General features: G+C 34.4%; 3 protein-coding genes across 3 annotated transcripts; 1 reads left to right on the top strand and 2 right to left on the bottom strand.

Moving 5' to 3' along the window:
- Positions 1-3,677: 3,677 nt before the first annotated feature.
- LOC102660359 (protein MAIN-LIKE 1-like) lies at positions 3,678-4,501 on the bottom strand. The gene is made up of 2 exons (XM_006590089.1): positions 4,340-4,501; positions 3,678-4,226 (listed from the first exon to the last, which is right to left on the bottom strand). The coding sequence occupies exons 1-2, from the start codon at positions 4,499-4,501 to the stop codon at positions 3,678-3,680; spliced, it is 711 nt and encodes a 236-aa protein (XP_006590152.1).
- Positions 4,502-7,261: 2,760 nt separating this feature from the next.
- LOC100499861 (uncharacterized) lies at positions 7,262-9,660 on the top strand. The gene is made up of 2 exons (NM_001250122.2): positions 7,262-7,559; positions 9,357-9,660. Exons 1-2 carry the CDS (start codon positions 7,308-7,310, stop codon positions 9,432-9,434), a joined length of 330 nt encoding a protein of 109 aa, NP_001237051.1. The 5' UTR covers positions 7,262-7,307; the 3' UTR covers positions 9,435-9,660.
- Positions 9,661-20,209: 10,549 nt separating this feature from the next.
- Positions 20,210-21,172, bottom strand: LOC100783462 (transcription factor bHLH149). Its single transcript, XM_003535991.5, has one exon. It carries the CDS (start codon positions 20,954-20,956, stop codon positions 20,357-20,359), a length of 600 nt encoding a protein of 199 aa, XP_003536039.1. The 5' UTR covers positions 20,957-21,172; the 3' UTR covers positions 20,210-20,356.
- Positions 21,173-21,838: the final 666 nt, after the last annotated feature.

A 21,838-nucleotide genomic window follows, 5' to 3' on the forward strand; every position in this document is an offset into this window, starting at 1 on the left:
CATTTTAAATGATTTTATTTTGATCATTTATGTTTTCTAATGATTTCAATTGGATACTTTTGATTTTCTAAAAGGATTTATTTGGGTCTGCTAAGTTCGCAAAATGATATATTTTGGTCTTAACCGTTACATATTATGTCAGAATCTCATGAATGTTTTGATAATATTCTACTAAATCTAAGACAAAAGTTTTGTCTTAGACACTTTATAATAACTTCATGAAACACTTCTCTAAATAAATGTTCTTAAGGACTGTCAAAGCCACATACCTTACTTTGGGAAGGTAGTATCTTATATAGGATAAAGAAGAGAGTAGAGATTGAATCTGATGCAAAATAACATTAATTTATTATGTTTGTTTTTGCATTGGATGTTGTAATGTATTTATTTATTTCATTTTTTTGGCATCACTGATTGACTTATTATTCTTTCCTTTTATTTTTCTTCCCAAAATTATCCCCCAAAAAATACACTTCCCTAACCCCCTTTGTCAATCTGCGCAAGTATCTTTGATCGGAAATCATTGTAAAGAAGGCCTTCTTTACCATTGTTGGATGATCCCATTACTCGTTATACCATTGGTCTTTACGTTAACAAAGAAGAGGAGGACAATAAAAATATGTCGTGGCCTTTAGTCTTGCACACAAAGGGAATTTACAGTATACTTGTTTTGCCATTGATAGACTCAAGCCATTTAAAGGCACACTTAAGGTTGTGTAAAAGACCTGAACATGGAATTGCTCTTAGTATGAATGATGGTTTGATAGGTTTGTCTTTCCTTTTATTGGATCTTCTGTCAGTAATGGATGATGCTAAATTATTTCCAAATGATTCTAAATTCGAGAATCATACACAACAAGAAAACTATCTCTTACATGTAAGTTTGGATTGGTTGGTAGTTATTATTATTAAAGTTTAATGTTGATGTATTAAGAGATGTACTAAGAATGTAAAATACACGTTATTTAATTACAAATATGATTTTTAAAATAATTTTAGTAAAAATTAATAAATTTATCATAAATTATGGTTTATGATTGATCATAATGTAAAACTATTTTATACGAATGATGTTTAATTTTTTTTTCTCTTAGGATGAGTTTGTTTCACAGATTATTTTATTATTCTCAGGAATCCATGACCAAAAAAAGATATCCAATGTTTGTTTAAAGGTCATACAAAAATTAATCCTAGTTATATTTTATTCCCTAGAAAGGGAGTATATTTTTTGGGATAATGTTGCAATAGTAAACAGGGGAAATAATTAAGAACAACCTTATTTTTTGGGTCCTTGAAAAATAATAAAATAGGCCCTAATCATAAGTTTGGGCCGGTATTGTTAGATACAAACACGAAAAAAAAGAAAGAGTGTTGCTAGGTGCACCCAGCAAAATTCATAAATGGCAAAAATCCCCTTGGCCTATTTTTTCATTATAAAAGCTATTTTTTTTTAGAAATGCACACAGGCTCCATTTTTGTCCGCTTTTTCTCTGTTTTTGTGGTTTTCGTGCGGCATTGTGTCGGGTTCGTTGGTTCGCTGTGAAAGGTTAGGTGCGGTGAAGGTGAAGGTGCGTTGCGGTGGTCGACGACGGCAAACGAGGTACGCAGAAGGTGTTGCGTTTGTCGCGGACGTACGGATCACCTCCAGATCAAGTTGATCCATATGTCTATTATTTTTGGTATTTGCTGTTTTTGAATTTATTTTCCTTTTTTTCTTTTAAATTACTAATTTTTTTGTATGGCCATTTTTTGTTTGATTTGGTTAGATGGACGAAGATGAGTGGATGTATGAAATAATGTCTGAACAAGCGGATATGGATTATGAAAATGTAGAAGCATGTGGTGCGAATGAACCACATGTTGATTGTTCGGATGCGTTCAACACTTCTCAGGTTATAATGTTAATGTTTGTCACAAATTTAATAAAACGAATACAGGTAGAAAACTTAAATTATGTGGATTTCTTTGTAGGTGTTTGAGTGCCGAGAGGATGTTTTGCGGTGGGCTCGATCCGTGACTTATGAAAATGGATTTGTGGCAGTGACTTTAAGGTCGGACACAAACACAGGTAGTAGAGGAAGGACTACGTTTGTGTTAATTGGCTGTGAAAGGAGTGACGAGTATAGGTGTAGGAAAAAAGAATTTATTAGAAGAGACACTAGGACTAAGAAATGTGGGTGTCCCTTCAAGTTTCATTGCAAGCCAGCGATTGGAAGAGAAGGTTGGATGGTGAAGTTGATTTGTGGAGTGCATAATCATGAATTGGCCAAGTCATTAGTTGGACATCCACATGCGGGGCGATTGACTAAAGCTGAAAAAACATTTATTGCTGATATGACGAAGTCCATGGTGAAGCCAAGAAACATTTTGCTAACTCTGAAGGAACACAATGTCAATAGTTGTACGACCATTAAACAGATATACAATGCAATAAGTGCATTCCGTTCTTCCATAAGAGGAAGCGATCTTGAAATGCAACATATGATGAAGCTTCTTGAACGTGATCAGTATATTCATTGGCACAAAATAGAGGATGAAGACGTGGTTCGTGATATCTTTTGGTGTCACCCTGATTCAATGAAGTTAGTCTACACATGTAATTTGGTGTTTTTGATAGGCATCACCTACAAAACAAACCGGTATAGACTCCCACTGCTCGATTTTGTTGGGGTGACACCGACTGAGGTGAACGCGTTAATAATTCGGTATGAGCTTTACAATGCTTCCGAGGCCTTTTTTTAAAGCGTGATGCCCTCCCTGGAGTTATTGTCACTAATAGAGACCAAACATTGATGAATGCAGTGAAGGATGTATTCCCTGAATGTACAAATTTGTTGTGCAGCTTTCACATAAACAAGAATGTGAAGGCCAAATGTAAATCACTAATTGCGCAAAAAAATGCTTGGGATTATGTCATGGATTGTTGGGGATCTCTGACTGATTATCCTTCAGAACAACAGATGTCGACGATGCTCCTAGCTCCGACACGTGAGGGATATCCGTCTGTGGGGCCTGAGGGACGACTCGGGGGTGCGGGGCATGACCATCAGGCAGAGGATCTAATGTGTGGCCTGGTGTCATGAAAGGATGCGAGATGCAGAAGAACCAATCCATGTAGTCATTGGCACACTGACCTGGCACAGCGCACACCTCACCTGCTGGAACGATATGATCCGAGTAGTGCATCCACCTGTCGTGTATATCATCATACGACACCCATGAATCGACAGGAGGAGCAGGAATGGTCTGCATGGAAGTCCCGAACTGGTCGGTGCTCTCCATACGGGATCCAACAGACATTCGGAATTCGAAGTCGGTCCAGACGCTCCTTGTACGCCGGTGTACGTATGCTCTTCACGGTCTTATTCGTCACAATCCACCTACACGCACGCGAGGAATCCTCGTCGTATTCCTGATCAGTTGTGGAGTCTACGACTGATGGAAAGTGCTCGTAAATCCAGCACTATAGATGTAACATCAAAATGATAAACATTAATTATGAAAGTCTAACAAAATTTAAAGTTGAACATTGTTGAACCTCAACGAATGAAAAACATATTTGTTACCTACAGCAGTGCGATATAACCGCCAAGCTGTCGGCTGCTGCTGATAGAGGCATCGTTCAACTGATCGTACATATGCACCTGAGCAGCCACCCCCCAGGCGTACCTCCCGGTCTAACTGAGGTCACGAAGGGCCTCCAAGTACACAACATGCACATTGATTGCATTCTTGTTAGCAAACAGAGTGCAACCCAGAATGTGAAGAAGATATGTGTGAGTCGCAGCTGTCCAATGACCTGCCTGGCATCGGTGCTCATATATATCACGTACCCATTGTAGGCATACGTACGATCCATGACACTGGGCTGTCTCAGCCCTGGCAGACTCTGCAGAGACCATCAATAAGTCCACCAGCATCTGAACCGCATCGTCCACGTGCAAGGGTTGAAAGGCGTGCAAGTCGCCAACCATGGGCGAATGTAGAAGCGAGGAGATGTCATCCAGCGTGATCGTGAGCTCTCCCACCGGGAAATGGAAACTAGACGTCTCCCAGTGCCACCGCTCCACAAACGAGGACAAAAGTCCCCGATCGCCGGTGTCTACCGAACACGCGATTAGAGGACTTAGTCCTGTCCCAACAACGAGTCCCTCAATGGCAGGGACAGGCCTGCCTAAACTATGGACTTTCCTCCCGTGAGAGGATAACTTCAACTCAGGACGCTCCTAAATTGAAGTATAAAGGAACGCAAAATTCGTTAAAATCATCATTTAAAGGAAAACTAATTTCAATCATAAAGTATAATTTACAAGTAACTAAAAATAAATATTATAAATACCTCTCCCGTCCATACGCTGCAAGCAACGTGATTCGCATATTGGGTCAACACGGATGGGTCGCTTGGACCACCCGGAAATCCCTCATACTCATCCTCAGTAGCCTTCGCGCCTGTGTCTGCAGGAATGTCTGCCACAATGTCCTCTACATCAGCTGGTGCCATCGGGTCATCCGAAAATACATCAGCCTCAACATCTGGCGCAGGGATCACTGGCTCATCGTGCACCGCAGTCACAGCGACTCGCTGCCTCCGTGCAGATGCGGTAGGCCTTCGACGTTGCGGAGCATCATCGAAATCATCACGATCTCCTCAACCCACACCTCTACCAGTAACGTGACCTAAGGCACGACCTAATCCTCTGGTCCTAACCATGATCTGCAAACGAGTACCACAAAATCCATCACTCATTTCATTCTCTCAAATTTCATGCGTGAGTCTCACAAACCCACCAAAGCCAGATGACAAATGAAAATGATTAAAATCATTGAAAGCATGGTTAAGTGAGTGATTAAAATCATTGAAAGCATGGTTAGGTCACTTTAGGATTTTAGAAACTTTATCATATGTTGACTAAATCAATAAGCACACACACTTGTGTGTTTGAAATCATTGAACGAAGATGGAATATCCAACTTCATCACCCATTACATGTGGTTGTCCACTTTTCGAATGCAGAGTTCAATGACAATCCTCAGATGCAATTTGATAGTGAGGTTATAAGGGAATTATGTACATGCATCAATAAGTTGGTGGGATATCTAGGTGGAGCAGAAGATCATGTTGAAGTTGCACAATATTAAAATTGTGGATGATATGTTTGGGGAGTGATATTGCCATATTAATGAGGAAAACTGTTTCACCGAGTAACAAACAAAGCTTATACAACTTTTAAACTTTTATTTTTTTAAGTCACTTGCTTAAATATTGTTTAATACATTTTCTTTGGCTTTGTAGCTCAATTCCCAATTTGCAAAAGCTAGCTATAAATATCTAAAGCTTTATTTGTAGTGCATTCAATTGTGAACGTAAATGAAGTGTCTATAAGGAAGTAATTTGCTTTTTTTAAAGTCAATAATCAATTCCAAATCTTTCTTATAATTATTTCTTAGTTATTTATCTCAATGTTAAAGATTATATTGAGAAAAGGAATAGGTTTGAGCATAAAAGATTGCATAACTTGTTAACCAACCCTTAAGCAAACCATAAGGATGAAGTTGATGCAATTAACCTCTGTGATATTGATGAATGTAATGAATGACTAGTCAAAGAGGTGGATGGGGACGATGCTGAAGTTGGAGATGAAAGGGTTTTTGAGGGAGATAATGAAGTTTGATGCTGACTACCCTGTACAAGTTTATGTTGGCATTGAAATTCAAGGGAATTTACCTTAGTAACTCTTGAAGAACAACATGCACACAAGCACACACACTTGTGACATAATTTGTCATACTGACACACTCACATAAACTAGTATATATCAAGTCAAGGTCAGAAAGTTGATCTACTATTGAAACTACTAGCTAAGTAGGTAGATGGTTGAGTTGAATAATGCCATTGCCATTTGTGAATATTTTGGTCACGTCATGGCTTCTTGTACATGTTTCTCTGCTAAAAAGTTGCCCTACTTGACTTTAACTTTCTCTAGTTGTGATTTTTATCTTTGTAATAATGAGACTAGTTTTAGTAGCAATATATGGTTTGGAATATTTGGATAATTTCTAACAAGCACTAGGTATCTTTTGGAATTTTTTAAATGAAGAAAATTGTCAACATCTCAATATAATCATAATTCATGCTAATCAATATATACTAGTTCGATAATTCCCTGAAAGAGGATACATCTATATATAATCATAATTCATGCTAATCAATCTATACTATTTATCTATATGTCAACATCTCATTATTTACAACCAAATTGTGACTAAGGTCAAAACAAATTGTGACAACAATCTAATAAGAATGATTCAAATTATAGGCAATATTTATTCTTCTAACAAAGTAATACATAAAAGGAAACACTTGATATTCTCCAAAATGACACTATTTATCAAATATTTACCATACATTCAAAGGTCATCCTAATAACCAAAATTCCTAATTTCAAAAAGAACTCACAATGTATCAATCAAATACTTGACAATTTGTAAAATGAAGCTGTGACTATTTATGGATTAAGTGATCCGTAAGCATTTTCTGGATCAATAAACTATGTTTGAGTAGTTTACAGATCAAGTTGATTCGGAACATGCTTACGGATCAACTTGATCCGTAAACAATGTTTTATTACTTTACGGATCAAGTGATCCGTAAGCATGTTCCGGATCAACTTGATCCAGAAAACGCTTAAGGATCACCTGATCCGTAAGCTCCTCCAAGCTTCCCTACTCCGACATCAATGGCGGAAACAGAGGACAGTGGCGCTTACCTCGACGGTCGACGCTGACGACGCTCCCTCGACGATGGACGGTGGTTCGTGACTCCTCTTCACGACAACAATAAGAACAAAAATAAAACGCAAGATCCTCTTCACAGCAACAATGGTTCATGGCTGAGGAAGAAGAAGAAGGTAGCGGGAGAGAGATAGGTCCAAGAGGTCACCAACAAAATACGAAAATGGCTCTGAGGAAGAAGAAGAATCAAATGCTTTGAGGAAGAAGAAGAATCAAAGGTTGTGTGAGGAAGAAGAAGAAGAAACTACAATGGAGAGAGAGTAGCGGGAGAGAGAGACACACACATTTTTTTAAAAAATAACCCAAGGGCATTACGGGCTTTTCACTTCAAGTGCTGGGTGCACCAGCAAAAATGCTGGGTGCACCTAGCAGCACTCAAAAAGAAAAACCCGATGATGTACTCGCTAGAACGATGTCGTTTATTATGACGGCGTAGTTTTGCATAGTCGAAAGTCAAAACCCTGCACCCGAAGGCTGAAGCGAGTGGGAGAGGCAGCAAGAAGAGAAAAAGGGGAATGGCATGGTTGCAGTTGCAGAGAATCATCACCAATACCAAGGGAGGTGCTAATTTGATCTCACCGCTCCCACGATTCTTCTCGAAATGTTCCCCCTATGTTTTGAAAGTTGGAATACCAGAGTTTCTAAACGGGATTGGGAAGGGGGTTGAGTCCCACGTTCCTAAGCTTGAATCTGAAATCGGTGATTTCCAGAAACTTCTCGTCATTCGAACCCTTAAACTCAAGAAGCTCGGTATTCCTTGCAAACATGTATGTTTTTATTCTTTATTTTGTCTTTTTAGAAGCACTCATGCAATGTTTAACTTAATATATGGAATTAATTTTATTAATCTTGCCCAATATTGTCCCCGTCAATATGATTATTTGGGCTATTATCTTTTCCCTATTAGCCACAAAGAATTTGGTAATTCTTCAAAAGTATGAATGTAGAATGACATGTAGAGGAAGACGATTAGCCACTGGTGCAGGAGCATATGTGAAAAAAAAAATGCTATTTCTTGTAAGCATGATGTTTTTTTTTTTTTACCCACAAATGGTAGTTGTTAATTATTAATTTTTTGTTAGCGGAGGAGAATCGGACCCACCCATGACCTTTCCCTCCCTCCCTTCTCCTTTTACTACCAAACCAACCTTATATCTCCTTGTAGGCATGATGTGAAAATGGTGATCTGAGAAAGGTAAAGAAAAACGATGGAGAGAGAGAGATTGCTGAGCACTGGCATTTGAGAGAGTAAAACTACTTCTTTGAACTGCAAAGTCTACAGGCTCGGCTATATATATATATATATATATATATATATATACATACACACACACACACACACAGATCAATACAGTTAACTGACAGCTATTTACATGTGTGCTTAAATAACAATCAATCAATTAAGCCAACTGAATAGCTAACTAGTAAAGGAATAAACTTCTTCAAGACATTTGGGTGCCGTGTGATCAGCTTAATTAGTATTCAGTGGCACCTGATGAAGCCACTGGATTGACTTGTTAGCTGTTAGTAGTTCAACCTGTGTTGAATTGTGCACTGTTTTCTTCCTTAAGTCTGCTGGCAAAATTGTGTATAAATCATTGAGTGTATGTTTGGTAGAGTGAAAAAATAAGAGATGTAATTTTTGAATTAAAGTAGATAGTAAAAGTGTAGGTCCCATGGAATTTTACTGTTCATTTCATTCATTTTCCACCCTTTTTTGCCTTTACCAAACAACCTCTGAATCTTATGACTGGCATTGTAACTTTACATTCTGTTTGGTTGGAGGCGAATTGGGGCAATGGAATAAGGAGCTGAAAATTCCTACCCTCCAATATTGGGGGATTTCATTTTCCCTCCCCTTCCCTACTATGAATCAAGCCACACATTAAAGTGAACTTGAATGACTATGATTTATGTGAAATTTATCAAAATTGGTGGATTTGATGGTAAGATTATCAAAGGCCTTTAGAAGCTCTTTAGGACTCATAGTGTCGTTTGTGTCGCACAAAATAAATTGTTAGACATATAATAAAGCCGTTCATGAGTCTTCATTGTTTAAGCTTTTAAGAGAATTGGTATTTGACATAAATTACATATCTGAAAAATCTCTATGACTTTTGAACCTGCAGCTGTTCCTGTCCTACACTAAATTTATTCTCCTCTCAATGCCTGCCATCTTTTCTGTAAGAGAGTTGGTATTTGACATAACTCCCTTTTGCTATTTAACTGGTGCTAAGTAGAAAAGGGTGCACATTACACATTCTTAAGTTTAAGTGATTTAGTTTTCTACATCTGTATGTGACTATGTGTGGACTAAGGTGTTTGATGTACTAATGTACTTCTGCTGTCATCCTCATCCTGGCACATACCTGTGTTTGGTACATGATTATATTACTAGCATCTTAGATGCCTATAGGCATGTGATTCCCATCAATTAAAACAAGCTCAGGCTTTATGAACTTAAATTACCATTTTCTCTAAGATACACAAAATTTGGCCGCTAGACATACAATTTGTCTAGTTCACTTGCAAGCTCTTTCTAACAACTAGTTTTTGCTTTGCAGAGGAAGTTAATATTGAAATACACACACAAGTACAGGCTGGGATTATGGAGGCCACGTGCTGAGTTCATCACTGCCTGATTGGTTTCTAAGTAGTAAGTAGTCGCTGTTTGTTAGACCATATTGCAAATGTTTAGCCGCAGCAGAATGACAATGCTCTACTTGAAAAGATCAAGTCGCACTGTCTTTGGAGACCACCCATCTTTTCCATCACATTCATCTCTTGTGGACAAAGTTTGGTTTTTGCACCAGTTATGTAATGTACAATGGACTTGTCTTAATTGACAGTTTGTGTTTGTTATTTCATAATTCATATCCCGTGACATCATTGCATATTATGTAATGTATCACTTGTTTTTAGCCAAAAGAATATTTCGGGCTTAGGAGTCCGCAATGCTTTCATTTACTTCATGATAGCTGCGGTTCAATCCAAAGATGCTGTTGCAGTTTTTTTGCATCCCTTATTAGTTGTTCCATGATTGACCGGATACTCTGTTGTGCATGATAAAACTAGACATTATTTATCTTTGTGGTTGTCTTAGCTATTAGCAATTTCCTTCTTGAATAATTTTTTTGGGGGGTAATGAATTGAATTCGTCACCGATTCTTACGAGGTACTAGTGTTAAAGTCTGCCTTAATCTTAGTTGAGTCGTTCTTTATTGATGGGCCAGTTTCCTTTTAAACACAGTTTAGGCTGTAGGGTCCTTTCTTTTACGGGCCGAAAATGAAGACCTTTGCTCTTTTGTTTTCACTCTGAAGACTCATCGTTATGAGAATTTGGTTTAGAGTACTACTGGATCAGAGTTTTGTGTATGTGGATCCCTATTAATCCTAAAGTTATTTGGGAATATTTCTTCCGGCACCCCAAATAACTCAAGCTAACACCCCATTTCATATTACAGAAAGGGTACTCCTTTCCGTAATGGAAGGAGGTGCTGCTTGAGTTTTTTTGGGTGGAGGAAGCTGCGGCCTTGTTTTGAGTGATCTATTGATTAATGTTTATATTTTAGTCTCGACCAATCCACACTAACACAGCAAACTTGATTCTCACATGACAAGGTCAGCCATATACAGCCCAACTTAGTGTTGGTCAATTCATGCACTGCCATATGTTGATCCCGTGATGGTGTGTTATGAATGAAACAAGGGAAGCAGAAGTTTTTCATGTTAGTTGTAATTTTGCCACCGCATTTTTGTTATTTCCATTTTCAAAATTTAACAAATAAAATGTCCAAAACAACTTTTGAGCATTTTCAAAATTGGGCTTCAATCAGAAAACGTTTTCTTTGAAAACATTCTTTAAATTTTATACAAACATATTTTTAATCCTATTTTCTATTTTTTTTTATTGAAACTGAAAACAGAAAAATAAGAAAAGTAAGCGCCCCTAAATAAAACGGGTCAAAATGATCCTTGTCACTGTTTAGAAACAACCAACTTTATCTATCCAAGAGAATAATTTATTTCACATAAAAATAAAGTGACATTCATGATCTTCTCTCTCTTGATTTTATAGTTTTCAATATTAAGAAAAATGTATTATTAACACTTCTTATTAAAAACTATTTTTAATTTCTTTAATGAAACTTGAATCTAAAGCTTAGAATCATGTTTTTAACATAATGTGGTCAATGAGAAAATCATATTTGACTAATCCTAAACTCAAGTTGAAGCCATCTAAATGCGTATATGGTTGCACATATGCAACACATGTATCCACAAATGTCGCAATCTAAACAAAATTAAAACAAAAGTTAGTTAAAGTTGTTTTAAGTATATCATTTATCGTAGATGTGCAACCAAATAACCTATGAATGTGAATCCAAATGTACTTGCAAAGACGTTGAACAAGGCAAAGAGAGCCAAAATGGGTAGAAAGATCCCCAAGATACTTTTCCTAATTTGTATGCTGAATTTGAAGCCTTTCATTTTTCTTGAATTGGCTTCTAAAAAAGAATTGAAAATAAAAAGTCAAAAAAACAATTTTTAAATCCTAAAATTTATAAAAATATAAACTATTTCTAAAATGTAAAAATAAGACATAAAAATACAAAAAAAAATCAAACTAAACGAGTCCTAATTGGTTCTAAAAGCTAAAATGTGATTGACAAACAATTTAGGCCCTTTTGTTTAAATAAAAATAATAATTTATAGTACAACTTTTAATTTTTTAAAACTACTACCATTTTAGCCTTTGAGAAAATAATTAAGTTTATTTATATTTTAAACACGTTTTCATTTAAAAAACCCTTAATATATAATCCTTATTCAAATTTTACTTTACTCTTATAACTAGGCATTCAAACAAAAAGAATTATACCGTCTACCGACTATACAAGCTCTTTATAAATGAGTTTGGTAAGCCTAATTTTGGAAGCTTTTTGGAAATGACAAATCTAGAATGTGAGATACTCATCGTATAAGAATTGCAAATACTTATTCCACCGTCGGTTTAGATTTTTCTATGTCGTGTATGGTGGGGAATGCAGCAGCTTACTCGTTTTTTCCGGCTGCTGCACACTATTAAAGTTCTAAATAAGCTAGTAATTTATTCGTCCTTATATTTTGGTATGTTAAGATTATAATAAAGTATTTTATATTTAATAAATATTGCACATACATATTTTAATTTATTAATTTGCTTGACAAATTTGCTTTTAAAAATAACTTATTTTTATATAACGAGATAAATAAACAAATAACTAAATAAAGATATGTTAATAACCGAAGAGGAATAGAGGATACCTAGAATAGAAGGGGTATCATATCAGGAATGGTACATCTGCGAATTTTGAGCATCTTATTCGATATCACAAGCCATGATGATAATATATCTTCAACTTAATTTTTGTCATTTTTCCATATTCACATTAAAAAGAAAAAAAAATTGAAAAAAATTAAAGAGTCAAGAAATCTTATCCTAAAATTGTTGTGTCAAAAGTAATACTCATAGATCCACAGGATGGGGCCCAATGCATCAGGAGCTTTTGTCCATCATTCGGAGAGGCCACGTGTGGTAAGGGACACTTATCGCTTAGTCTCCAAAATACTAGTTGTTTGTATTTGTTCCACAAGTCCACAACCCTTCCCCTTTGTTTCTTTCCCTATTTTTATTTATTTTTTTATTTTGCCTTCTTCTCAACCACCCTCAACACCAACACTCTTCATTCATTTTTGTTTTTCACAATAACCAAGTGCTTATATTAAACAACCAAGTGCTTATATTATTGTGTAAAGATGTAAAATCATGTAGATATAAAAAAAATGAGAAAGAAAGAAAACGTGCATAAATAAAAATGATAGAAATTAGAAATGCATTAAAAGAAAAACATGATGCACTAAATGGATATTAAATAAGGTTGCGTTGTGTGAGCCACCACGGTACGTCGACACGATGTTCATTGAATGCAAAAAAATGGGTGAAGCTGGTTTGTTTGACACACATTTTGTCGCATACTGGGTTTTGGGCCCAACCCAATGTGACCACACTTTGTTTGAGGGGGTTGTCGTTGGACTCTGACAACTCAAAAGTGATTCTTATGTTGTCGTTTGCTAGTTGCACACTATTCTCTTATTCTTCCCCCTATCTAATTTAATCCTAATGAAAGGCTGGGCTTAACTGCTACTTATTGCTAAACCAAACAAACAAGTCTTATTAGGTTGCTCTTTAATCTCGAGATGTGACTTGGATTGGACTTTTTCTTTTTCTTAATTCTCATTGCAAAACTAAAGTTCGGCAATAATAAATACGAAATTAAAAGTACATAATTGAGATTTATTATAAACTTTTTTTTGCCCGTCCATTTTTCAGTTTTTTTATTTGCGGAAAATAATGTATTATGATAATAGAAAGTCTTGAGATTAACCCTCTAGATATAAAAATCATCTAAGTGAATTTTATCTCTTTCATCAAAACCTTTTTTATATGCATAATTAAAGAATTAAACTCCTCACAACTACAATGACAACATAATTAAGAAATCAAATCATTTACCAACTGCACCTTATTGGTATCCATTTTTTCAGTTACTACAACTGAACAAAGCTTTTTTATATTGCGGTTATCAACATGTAGGCACGATGATATGGATAGTTTATCTAATTAACCTCACCTCCTCCAAATAGAGATTTTCACATTTTTAATAAATCTTAATTAAAGATATATCTAAATTGAACTAGCTGACACATACATGGGTTCAATAATTAGGGCGTTCAATTGAAAGGGTGATTGCTGTTTTTTTCCTTTCTTTTTTGGCCATTTGCTTTGATTTTGATAAGACCAAAGGCAGAAAAAAGCAAAAGAATGAAAAATAAAATTAGCTAAAATAATGCCCTCTTTGGTTGGTTGGCTCTGGATTGAGGAATATGCAAGTTCTCCCTTTTGATCCAACTCTGACATGTCATTTGGCGGCACATCGGTTACAGCTGATTTTTTTTTTTATAACTATATTATTCGTATCAAATATTTTTTGTTCTTCATGATTAATTTTCATCGAATAATTTGATTCATCACTTTTAATTTAGTGAATTTTTTTCCTCTCAATTATGTTATTATCTCATCTGAATTTCTGAACAGGAAGTGGCAGTGCAGAAAAAAAAAGAGCTTTATTTTCAGCAAACCATGAGTTGTAATTTAAAAATAAAATAAAAACTATTCTAAGAAGAGACAGCATTTCCGAATTTTTTTGAGTTAAATATATAACCTGTTGTAGGAATCTAGTTAAATGAGATTACCATAGGCAACAACTAAGAGAAACTAAATATAATTTTTTTCTTGATAAGCAACTCAGTGTATAAGTTGAGTTTAGCTTATTAGAAAAAACCAATTTATACAATTTTTTTTTTTAAATTATTGTCTTATAAATACTCGTGAAGAAATATAGTTATATTTCAGTTTAAAAAGTGATAGTGTTTTGTTTTACCATTTGTCCATTATTGGTTGGTCAAAACTTGAATATTTAGTCAGACAAGAACAATATACTATATAGGTAAAAAACACAATGCCAAATATAAAATCTTTTAAATAGTGAAGAGGTTAGTCGTTACTCGATGATCCTCTTTAATCAGACAACAAAAGCAACATGGGTCAGTGCCCAAATTATGATGCTTTAGGCTCCAAGGCTCCTAAACATATATGATTACTTCACCTGTTTGGTGAACATAATGTACACTAAAAGTGCACTGCTTGAAACACAATTCAAGATTTTGGAACCATGACACCAATGATTACACTAAAGTAATATACTCTTTTTTTTTTAAAAAAAAAAAGATATAACAAAAGTTAGATTTATGAAAGAAGCCAATGATCGATATACATTTACCTTGTTGAACGGGTTAATTAACCCCAGTTTTTCAAAGGGACATAAAGTAAACTCAATTTTCAAAGTCATTGATGTAACAAGCTCAATTTTACATAGTACTACAGACTAGCTAGGTATCAAGGTATATGGTACTAGATGGGTCACATTTGAATGTTGAAAAGTGGATGCATCTCTGTTCGAAAGAACAAGTTTTCTCATCAAACAAAGTCTTTGTACCTTGTTTTTTAGGCTTATTCCATCTATGGAAATTGCTAGGACGCCTGTCATTAACAAAGAACTACAATATTGTTTTGTATAGTATAAGGTGTATCAAGACATTTCAATGTTATGCAAGCACAGAATTTCAACTTGATATATTTTGTTACTTGATAGCATGCATGGTAGTTAGTTATAATGAAAACTTTATTCTTAGTATTAAAGAAGGAAAAAAAAAATTCTTAGTACTTTCCATTGGGGTAGATTCCATAAATTAGGTGATGATGGGTTCGGGGCTTGATTAATTTGGCTATTTGCCTTCTACAATTTGAGCCAAGCGTTCAAGAGGAAAGTAAAAAAGGGAGATAAAGGTGAATGGAAAACCGAAAGGAAGGGAGAGAAAATAAAGAAAAAGAAGAAAAGAACAAAGACAAAAAAGAAAAAGAAGAGAGAGAGAGAGAGAGACGGCTTCTTAAATGGAGGCACATGGTTGCATGTGAAATGTGACGACTAATGGGAATGAAAAAGAATAAATGAAAGCCCACAAATAATGTGATTTCGTGGAAGTTAGAAGGGGTAAGCCAACAATATACACATTATATGTGGGTATGGTCCCTTTCTAATTAACCGTATATGCACATATCATGAATTTAAAAATAATATATCAACCAGCTATTTTTTTTTTATATTCTTTCCATGTGTAGTTTTAATTTTGGAAAAAGTCTAAAATATAAAAAATATCACCATTTTCAATAAATTCTAAAATTATGTATCTTAAAGACAAATAAAGTATCATAAATATATTATTATGATAAAAAAAATCTGGATTTGATTATATTGCAATAAATTACAGAAAAAACTTTTAAAATTAAGAAGTAAATTATAAAAATAAACTATGAAATATGATATATTCAAAGTTATAAATTTTGAAAATGCATATATAATTTTTTAACTTTACTAATTTAATAAATTAATATTAATTAAACTTAAAAAATATTTTAAATAACGACAAAATATGAAATGTTTGATATAAAAAGTCAAAAGAAAGTATATATATTAAAAGAAGTCATCACTTTCAATAATAAAGACTCAAATTAATACACAAGGGTTGATAAATGATTTTCTGGTGATTATCTTTTATTTCATTAAATTATTTATGTAACGTATTTTTGCAATGGGTGTGGCTACAGAGAGGGAACCCTGCCTAGTGAATAATAGTGAAAATGGGATTGCCACATGGATAGAGTCATAGAGCCGCACACGAAATGGGAAAATAATTAAATAAATATGATATCCCAATTAGTTTTTACATGTAGTGGTTATTAATACCGGTTTAAATTAAAAATAGATTAATGTTACTCACACTCGATGTCTTCCTAAGACTTTTTTTATTAGTTAGAATTTATTAAAAATTATTATTAATAATAAGTTTATTTTTTATTTAATTATTATCTTTCAGCTTATAAAATAGAATTAATAATATTTAATTAAGTGTTACATTAAAATTAGTTAAGACTATAATAATCTTAAGGAATTTAATAATTTTTTGACATATTTTGAGATTCATCAAGATGGTATATTTACATTGATGATGCACAATCATAAATTTTTTGAAGGCATATATATAGGCATGTCAGCATTTGATAATCTGGAACTTGACAGTTGTAATGTGAAGGTTCCACACGTGTCAGCCTTTAATTAGAAAAAGGTATCCCTTAAAAGTCGCTAATCCATCCACTGCTGTGGGTGGGCCCCAACCCTAGAGTCTTTATTCGACCTTTCTCAAGTCAAGTGTCTGTTCCAACAACAACAGCAACAAAATATGCATTACATTACACCACGCCTTTTCCTTCTTCTTAAAATAGCATGTGAAACTCTTCCCTATACACTCACATAGTCACATGCAATCCAATGCATAAGCCTTCGCTGCACTGCATATTGTAGGCCCTCCCACCCACATCATACATACCAAATTAACTCTCCTTCACACTGTTTCCAATTTTTTCCTTCTTCACTAACTTTTCAATTCGTGGGGTTCCTTTCTTTCTTTTTTACTAACAAATATCCAAAACTACCATAGGATCTCCTCTTCCTCAGCTTTATAATTATTCCCTCTATTTTTCTATCTAATCTAGTCTAGATATATATGACTACCAATCCGATTACTTGCACTTGAACCACATGCATTTTGAATTAGCTAGAGATAATTTTTTATACAATATTTTTAAATAACGATCGAGGTTATAGTAGTACCCTTTTTATTTATTAATCTATATCTTTTTAGTTGTACTTGCAATTTTTTTTAATGAATTTGTTGCTTTCCTCAACCAGAATCAAAGATTATGAATTAATGATGCAAGATAATGAATTAATGATCCTTATGAACCATTAACGCACGGCTTAACCAGACATGTTTAGTGGGAAGAAATGTTGTTGTTGGGGCAGGAATGGCTTTGCCAGCAGATGCCAACTAACTTAGTACTTTAAATGAGTATAGTTATTAGTTAATGACATTTAATCACTTTGATATTTTCTAACTAGTTTAAGCATGGTGCAGTCAACTACAATGATATATAACCAAAAGTGGTGAAGCAAATGACAGTGGGATAATATATATGCTAATAAAGGCTGTCATGGGCCGTGGATTAGGCGGGTCAGGTGGATATTATGCACCAAAAGGTATAAGCACTTCATCTTGTTTATTAGAGTATTTTTAACGAGAAATCTTAAATTGAGATCTTAGATCATCATTTTTATTATCTATGACCCACTGTCAAATTTTGCATAAAACAATTTAATTACCAGCAACATGTAATAGAACTGACAAGCTTTTCTCACTAAGAGGCCCCCGTTTGTCAAATTAGAGGATTTTCAGTGTATCACTGGACCTTTAGCAGCTTGTTTAAAATGCTCTAAACATATATTTATTTATAAACACTTAAAATTAAAGTAAATATTGTAAGACATAAATCTTTTGAAATACTCTCATATAATCATATAGCAGACATCATGAATTAGTTCAGAATGGAATTAATCTGGTCAGCATGTATACATGCACCACTGATTCCGCCCGCATCTTTGATGAAAGTTCAATGCTAGCCGGATGGTATTTCTAAGGACCATATTGAAGATTTCTCATACACACATGCGACATATATTACGTGAAATATTTATTTTTATAGGATATATATATATATATATATATATATATATATATATATATATATATATATATATATATATATATATATATAGCATTTTACTGTTGACCGGTAATATTAAAGTACAAAAATATTTTTCTTACACCCTTGTCTTTTTCCCCTATCATTACTTCTACTCTAAAAAAAAAGGAAGACTCAATTGAATTTCTTCCCTCCTCATCCCTTCCTTGTGTAAAGATAGTATGTAAAATAAGATATTTAAAAATAATATTATTAATTAAAGTATTTTTGAAATATGAGTTCAACTTTTTTGTAATTAAATCGAAAAAAAAAACTCAACACAACAAATTATTTATTGATTCATATAAGTAAATAATAATATCCCTGATCACATTATATCTGATTTTATTTTTAATTCATTTTATTACACCAGATACAACACAATTAGTCAGATCTAATGTGATAGATTGTACAATTTTGTTGTACATGAGCCGAGCTCAATTTGAAACTAGCTAGATTCCACGCTCTTCACAATATTGCGATTTTTTTACACTTTTTTTTTAATTTAATGATATTCTATCTGACATTCTCTCAAGGATTTTTTTTATGATTAGTTAAAATTTATTAAAAATTATCAATTTGGATAAGTTTAGATTCTCATCTAATACAATCATAGAGAAAATCATTAAATGAAAAGCTGTGATTGGAGGTGAAACTCAAAGAAAGTACATGGAAGAGCAGATGGCCCCTGATGAGGCATCTGCTCATGCTAAAATGATGGACAGTACATATATAATTGGAGGTGAACCTCTAAGGAAGTACCAGCAAGAACAACGCCTAAAGAAGAAATATTTGGAGAAGAGCAGAGAAAATAATGTTATAGAGGATCGTGCAAGGAATCTACGTCATATTGACCTTGAAGAAATTAGAAAATGTTTTCTCGGTCCTAGAATTAATTAACTGATCAATGATCCCAAGACCAGGCCCATGCATCAGGATTCACTCTCAGATGAAAAATTGCTTTCGGGCTCACCCAAGAAGGAGTGGCGGCTAATATAATGCTAGATACAACGATGAGAGGATATATATGGACCATACAGGATGAAGAATTTTCTGCACGAAACTGATTTGTACAAGCTTGTGTATCGTTTAATTACTTTCGACTTTGTTTAACTAGCTTTAATAGCAGAAGTTTGACATTTTATCAACCCTAAAGGTTATTTTCCTTTTTTTTTTAAAAATATTTTTTTACAGTTCGAATGCATTTTTTACTACGGAAGTGGCTAAAACAACATTTTTCAAAATTGAAAGATTAAAAAACAAATTTAAATTTAGATAACAAAAATAATAGTAATTTAAATTTTTAAAAAACTATATTTAAGCGTTTCTTTCAAAAAAGAGAAATTGAGGGCAATCAGTAACGAAATGAACCGCATAAAACATAAAATTCACAATTTTCTGTGAATCATTCACTAATAAATGAGGATTACTTAAATATTTTACTTCCCCGTTAAGCTGAATGCGAAGTTTGGCCTATAAACGCTGGATTATTCTATCGTTTCCCTTTATTATGACGCTTGTCATTTTTCACTTTTCAAGCATAGATGACATTTTCTATTGGTACACAGAATGTAATTGCAATTATCTAAGTTGATAACTTCTACGCAATACAAATCCCGATAAAAGTGTAGTATTAACAGTGATAAAAGGTGGAACATTCAAATGATGTTCAAAGTTCAAACTCAAACGATAAAGGGCTGAAAGTGACCATGGAGGAAGATTAAAAACCTAATTTCATTTTTTTGTTATTTGTAAAAAAAATTAAAGTACTTTTTTTTCATTTTGCAATAAATTAAACCTTGAAATAGTACGCAACTCTTGTCCTTCCTCAAAATTTTTTTACATGGAAACACTTGTTATGAATAATTGCATATACCGCTAGGAAAGAAGAGTAATAATATTGACTCATGAAAACGATTATTTAAGTTATTTTTAACCTATTAAGCATAATATCAATTTTAAGTGGTCTTTATTTTTTTTTTCAAGATAAATATGTATCACGAGTTATTTATTTATGAAGGAAGTCGTTAAGGAAAGAATCAAAGTAGGTATGCATGTTCACATTCAATTAAATATGAAAGAATAAAAGAAAGAAAGAAAAAAAGAAGATGGAGGTGGTGATAGTGGAACTCAAAGGAAGGAGGAATAAGCAAATGGCATGTACAGTGTACACGATAAAATACATGAATCTGAAAAAAAAAACGATATAATAATTAAAAATAAAAAATAAAAAACACCTGGCGCAATATAGCCTAGGCGCGCGGGTCAACTCAACGCGGAGCCGGCGAGATTTGCCGGCGCGGCGCCGGCGAGTAGTTCGGCCAGAGCCGTCATGGCTCGCACTTGCATCTCCAAGGCGGAGATATAGTCCGTGGCTTCTTCCAGAAGGTTCGGGAACGAAACCTTCCGGCAACCGGGAACCAACCGGCTGAGAACGCGCGCTTTCTTCTGAACAGCCGGTAACCGGTTCCTCCTCTCTCCGTTTCCAATCCTCGTTCTCTTCAAACCGTTGTTGGACGATGCCGCCTTCGCCTTCTTGTGCTGCATGCGGAGCTTCCTCCAGCGCTTGAGAATCGCGCGGCTCCACCTCGTTCGGCCTCTGGCGGTGGCGGCGAGGACGCGGTCGGCGGTCTCGCGGACCTGGCCGGCGGCTCTAGGCTTGGTCGCCGATGACGGAGTGCGGCGGAGAGCCTCCACGAGGCGGCGGGAGTAGATCCGCTGCTCCACGTCGGATCTCCAAGGGACGGCGGCGGCGAAATCGAGATCGCCGGCGGCGTGGTCTCCGATTTTTCTGCGCTTCTTGTGATTGGATTCTCGCAACGTGTCGGAATTACTTGAATCTACGTTCGGGTCGAAAGACGCCATAGATGATTGCAATTAAATGATTTGTTGGTTGAGATGATGAGAGAAGAAAAAGAAATTGAATGAACAATAAAAAACGCAAGAAGAAGAAGAAGAAGAAGAAGAAGAAGTTGATGGTGTTTGGAGCGAAGTGAGGGGAAGTAAATAGAAGAAAAGAAAGAGTATAAAAGGAGTTCAAGTCACGGGGAACCACCCGTCCTTTAGTTACTCATATTTATTGCCCCATCTCTTTTCTTTCTGCTCGTTTTTTCTGTTGTTTTTTTATTATTAAAATAACATTTTTTAATATTATAAATAAACATATAAATTTTTTATTTGTAAGAACAAATTACATTTTCTTTAGTTATAATAATTTTTTGGTGTTATTCAATTATAATTCGTCATTTATAATAAATTTTATTGATTTTTTATGAAATTATATTAAAAGGCATTCAATCAAACAATAATTTGTGGTTGAATTATCTTAAAAAAATATTTTACATAATTAATATATTATTATTAAACTCTAAAAAAATTACATCTCTTCCGTTGGTATCGTGGAATTAAGATAAGTTGCATTTTTATATAATTATTATTTTTGAAGGAAACATAAAGGGGATATTTGAGTACAAAATAAGTGGCGTAATTAATTTGAAGGAAGATGTGGGAAGGGAAGGAAGTTAACTTTGAGTTTAGTTTGACTAATAAACTGAAATGAAAGATTAACAAACAAGGATGTCTTTGAATATGATATTAATAAAATAGGGAGAGATAGAGACCTCACATGGCACCTCCCATGAGGAAAGTTTAGGTTTATTTGATTGAACAAGATGAGCTAGTGGACAACTTGCCTAATTAATTTTATCGTATTCTCGTGCAGCAGTTCTAACTAATTCGTTAATTGTG

This window comes from Glycine max, chromosome 10 (assembly GCF_000004515.6).
Source record: "Glycine max cultivar Williams 82 chromosome 10, Glycine_max_v4.0, whole genome shotgun sequence".
NCBI classification, from domain to species: Eukaryota; Viridiplantae; Streptophyta; class Magnoliopsida; order Fabales; family Fabaceae; genus Glycine; species Glycine max.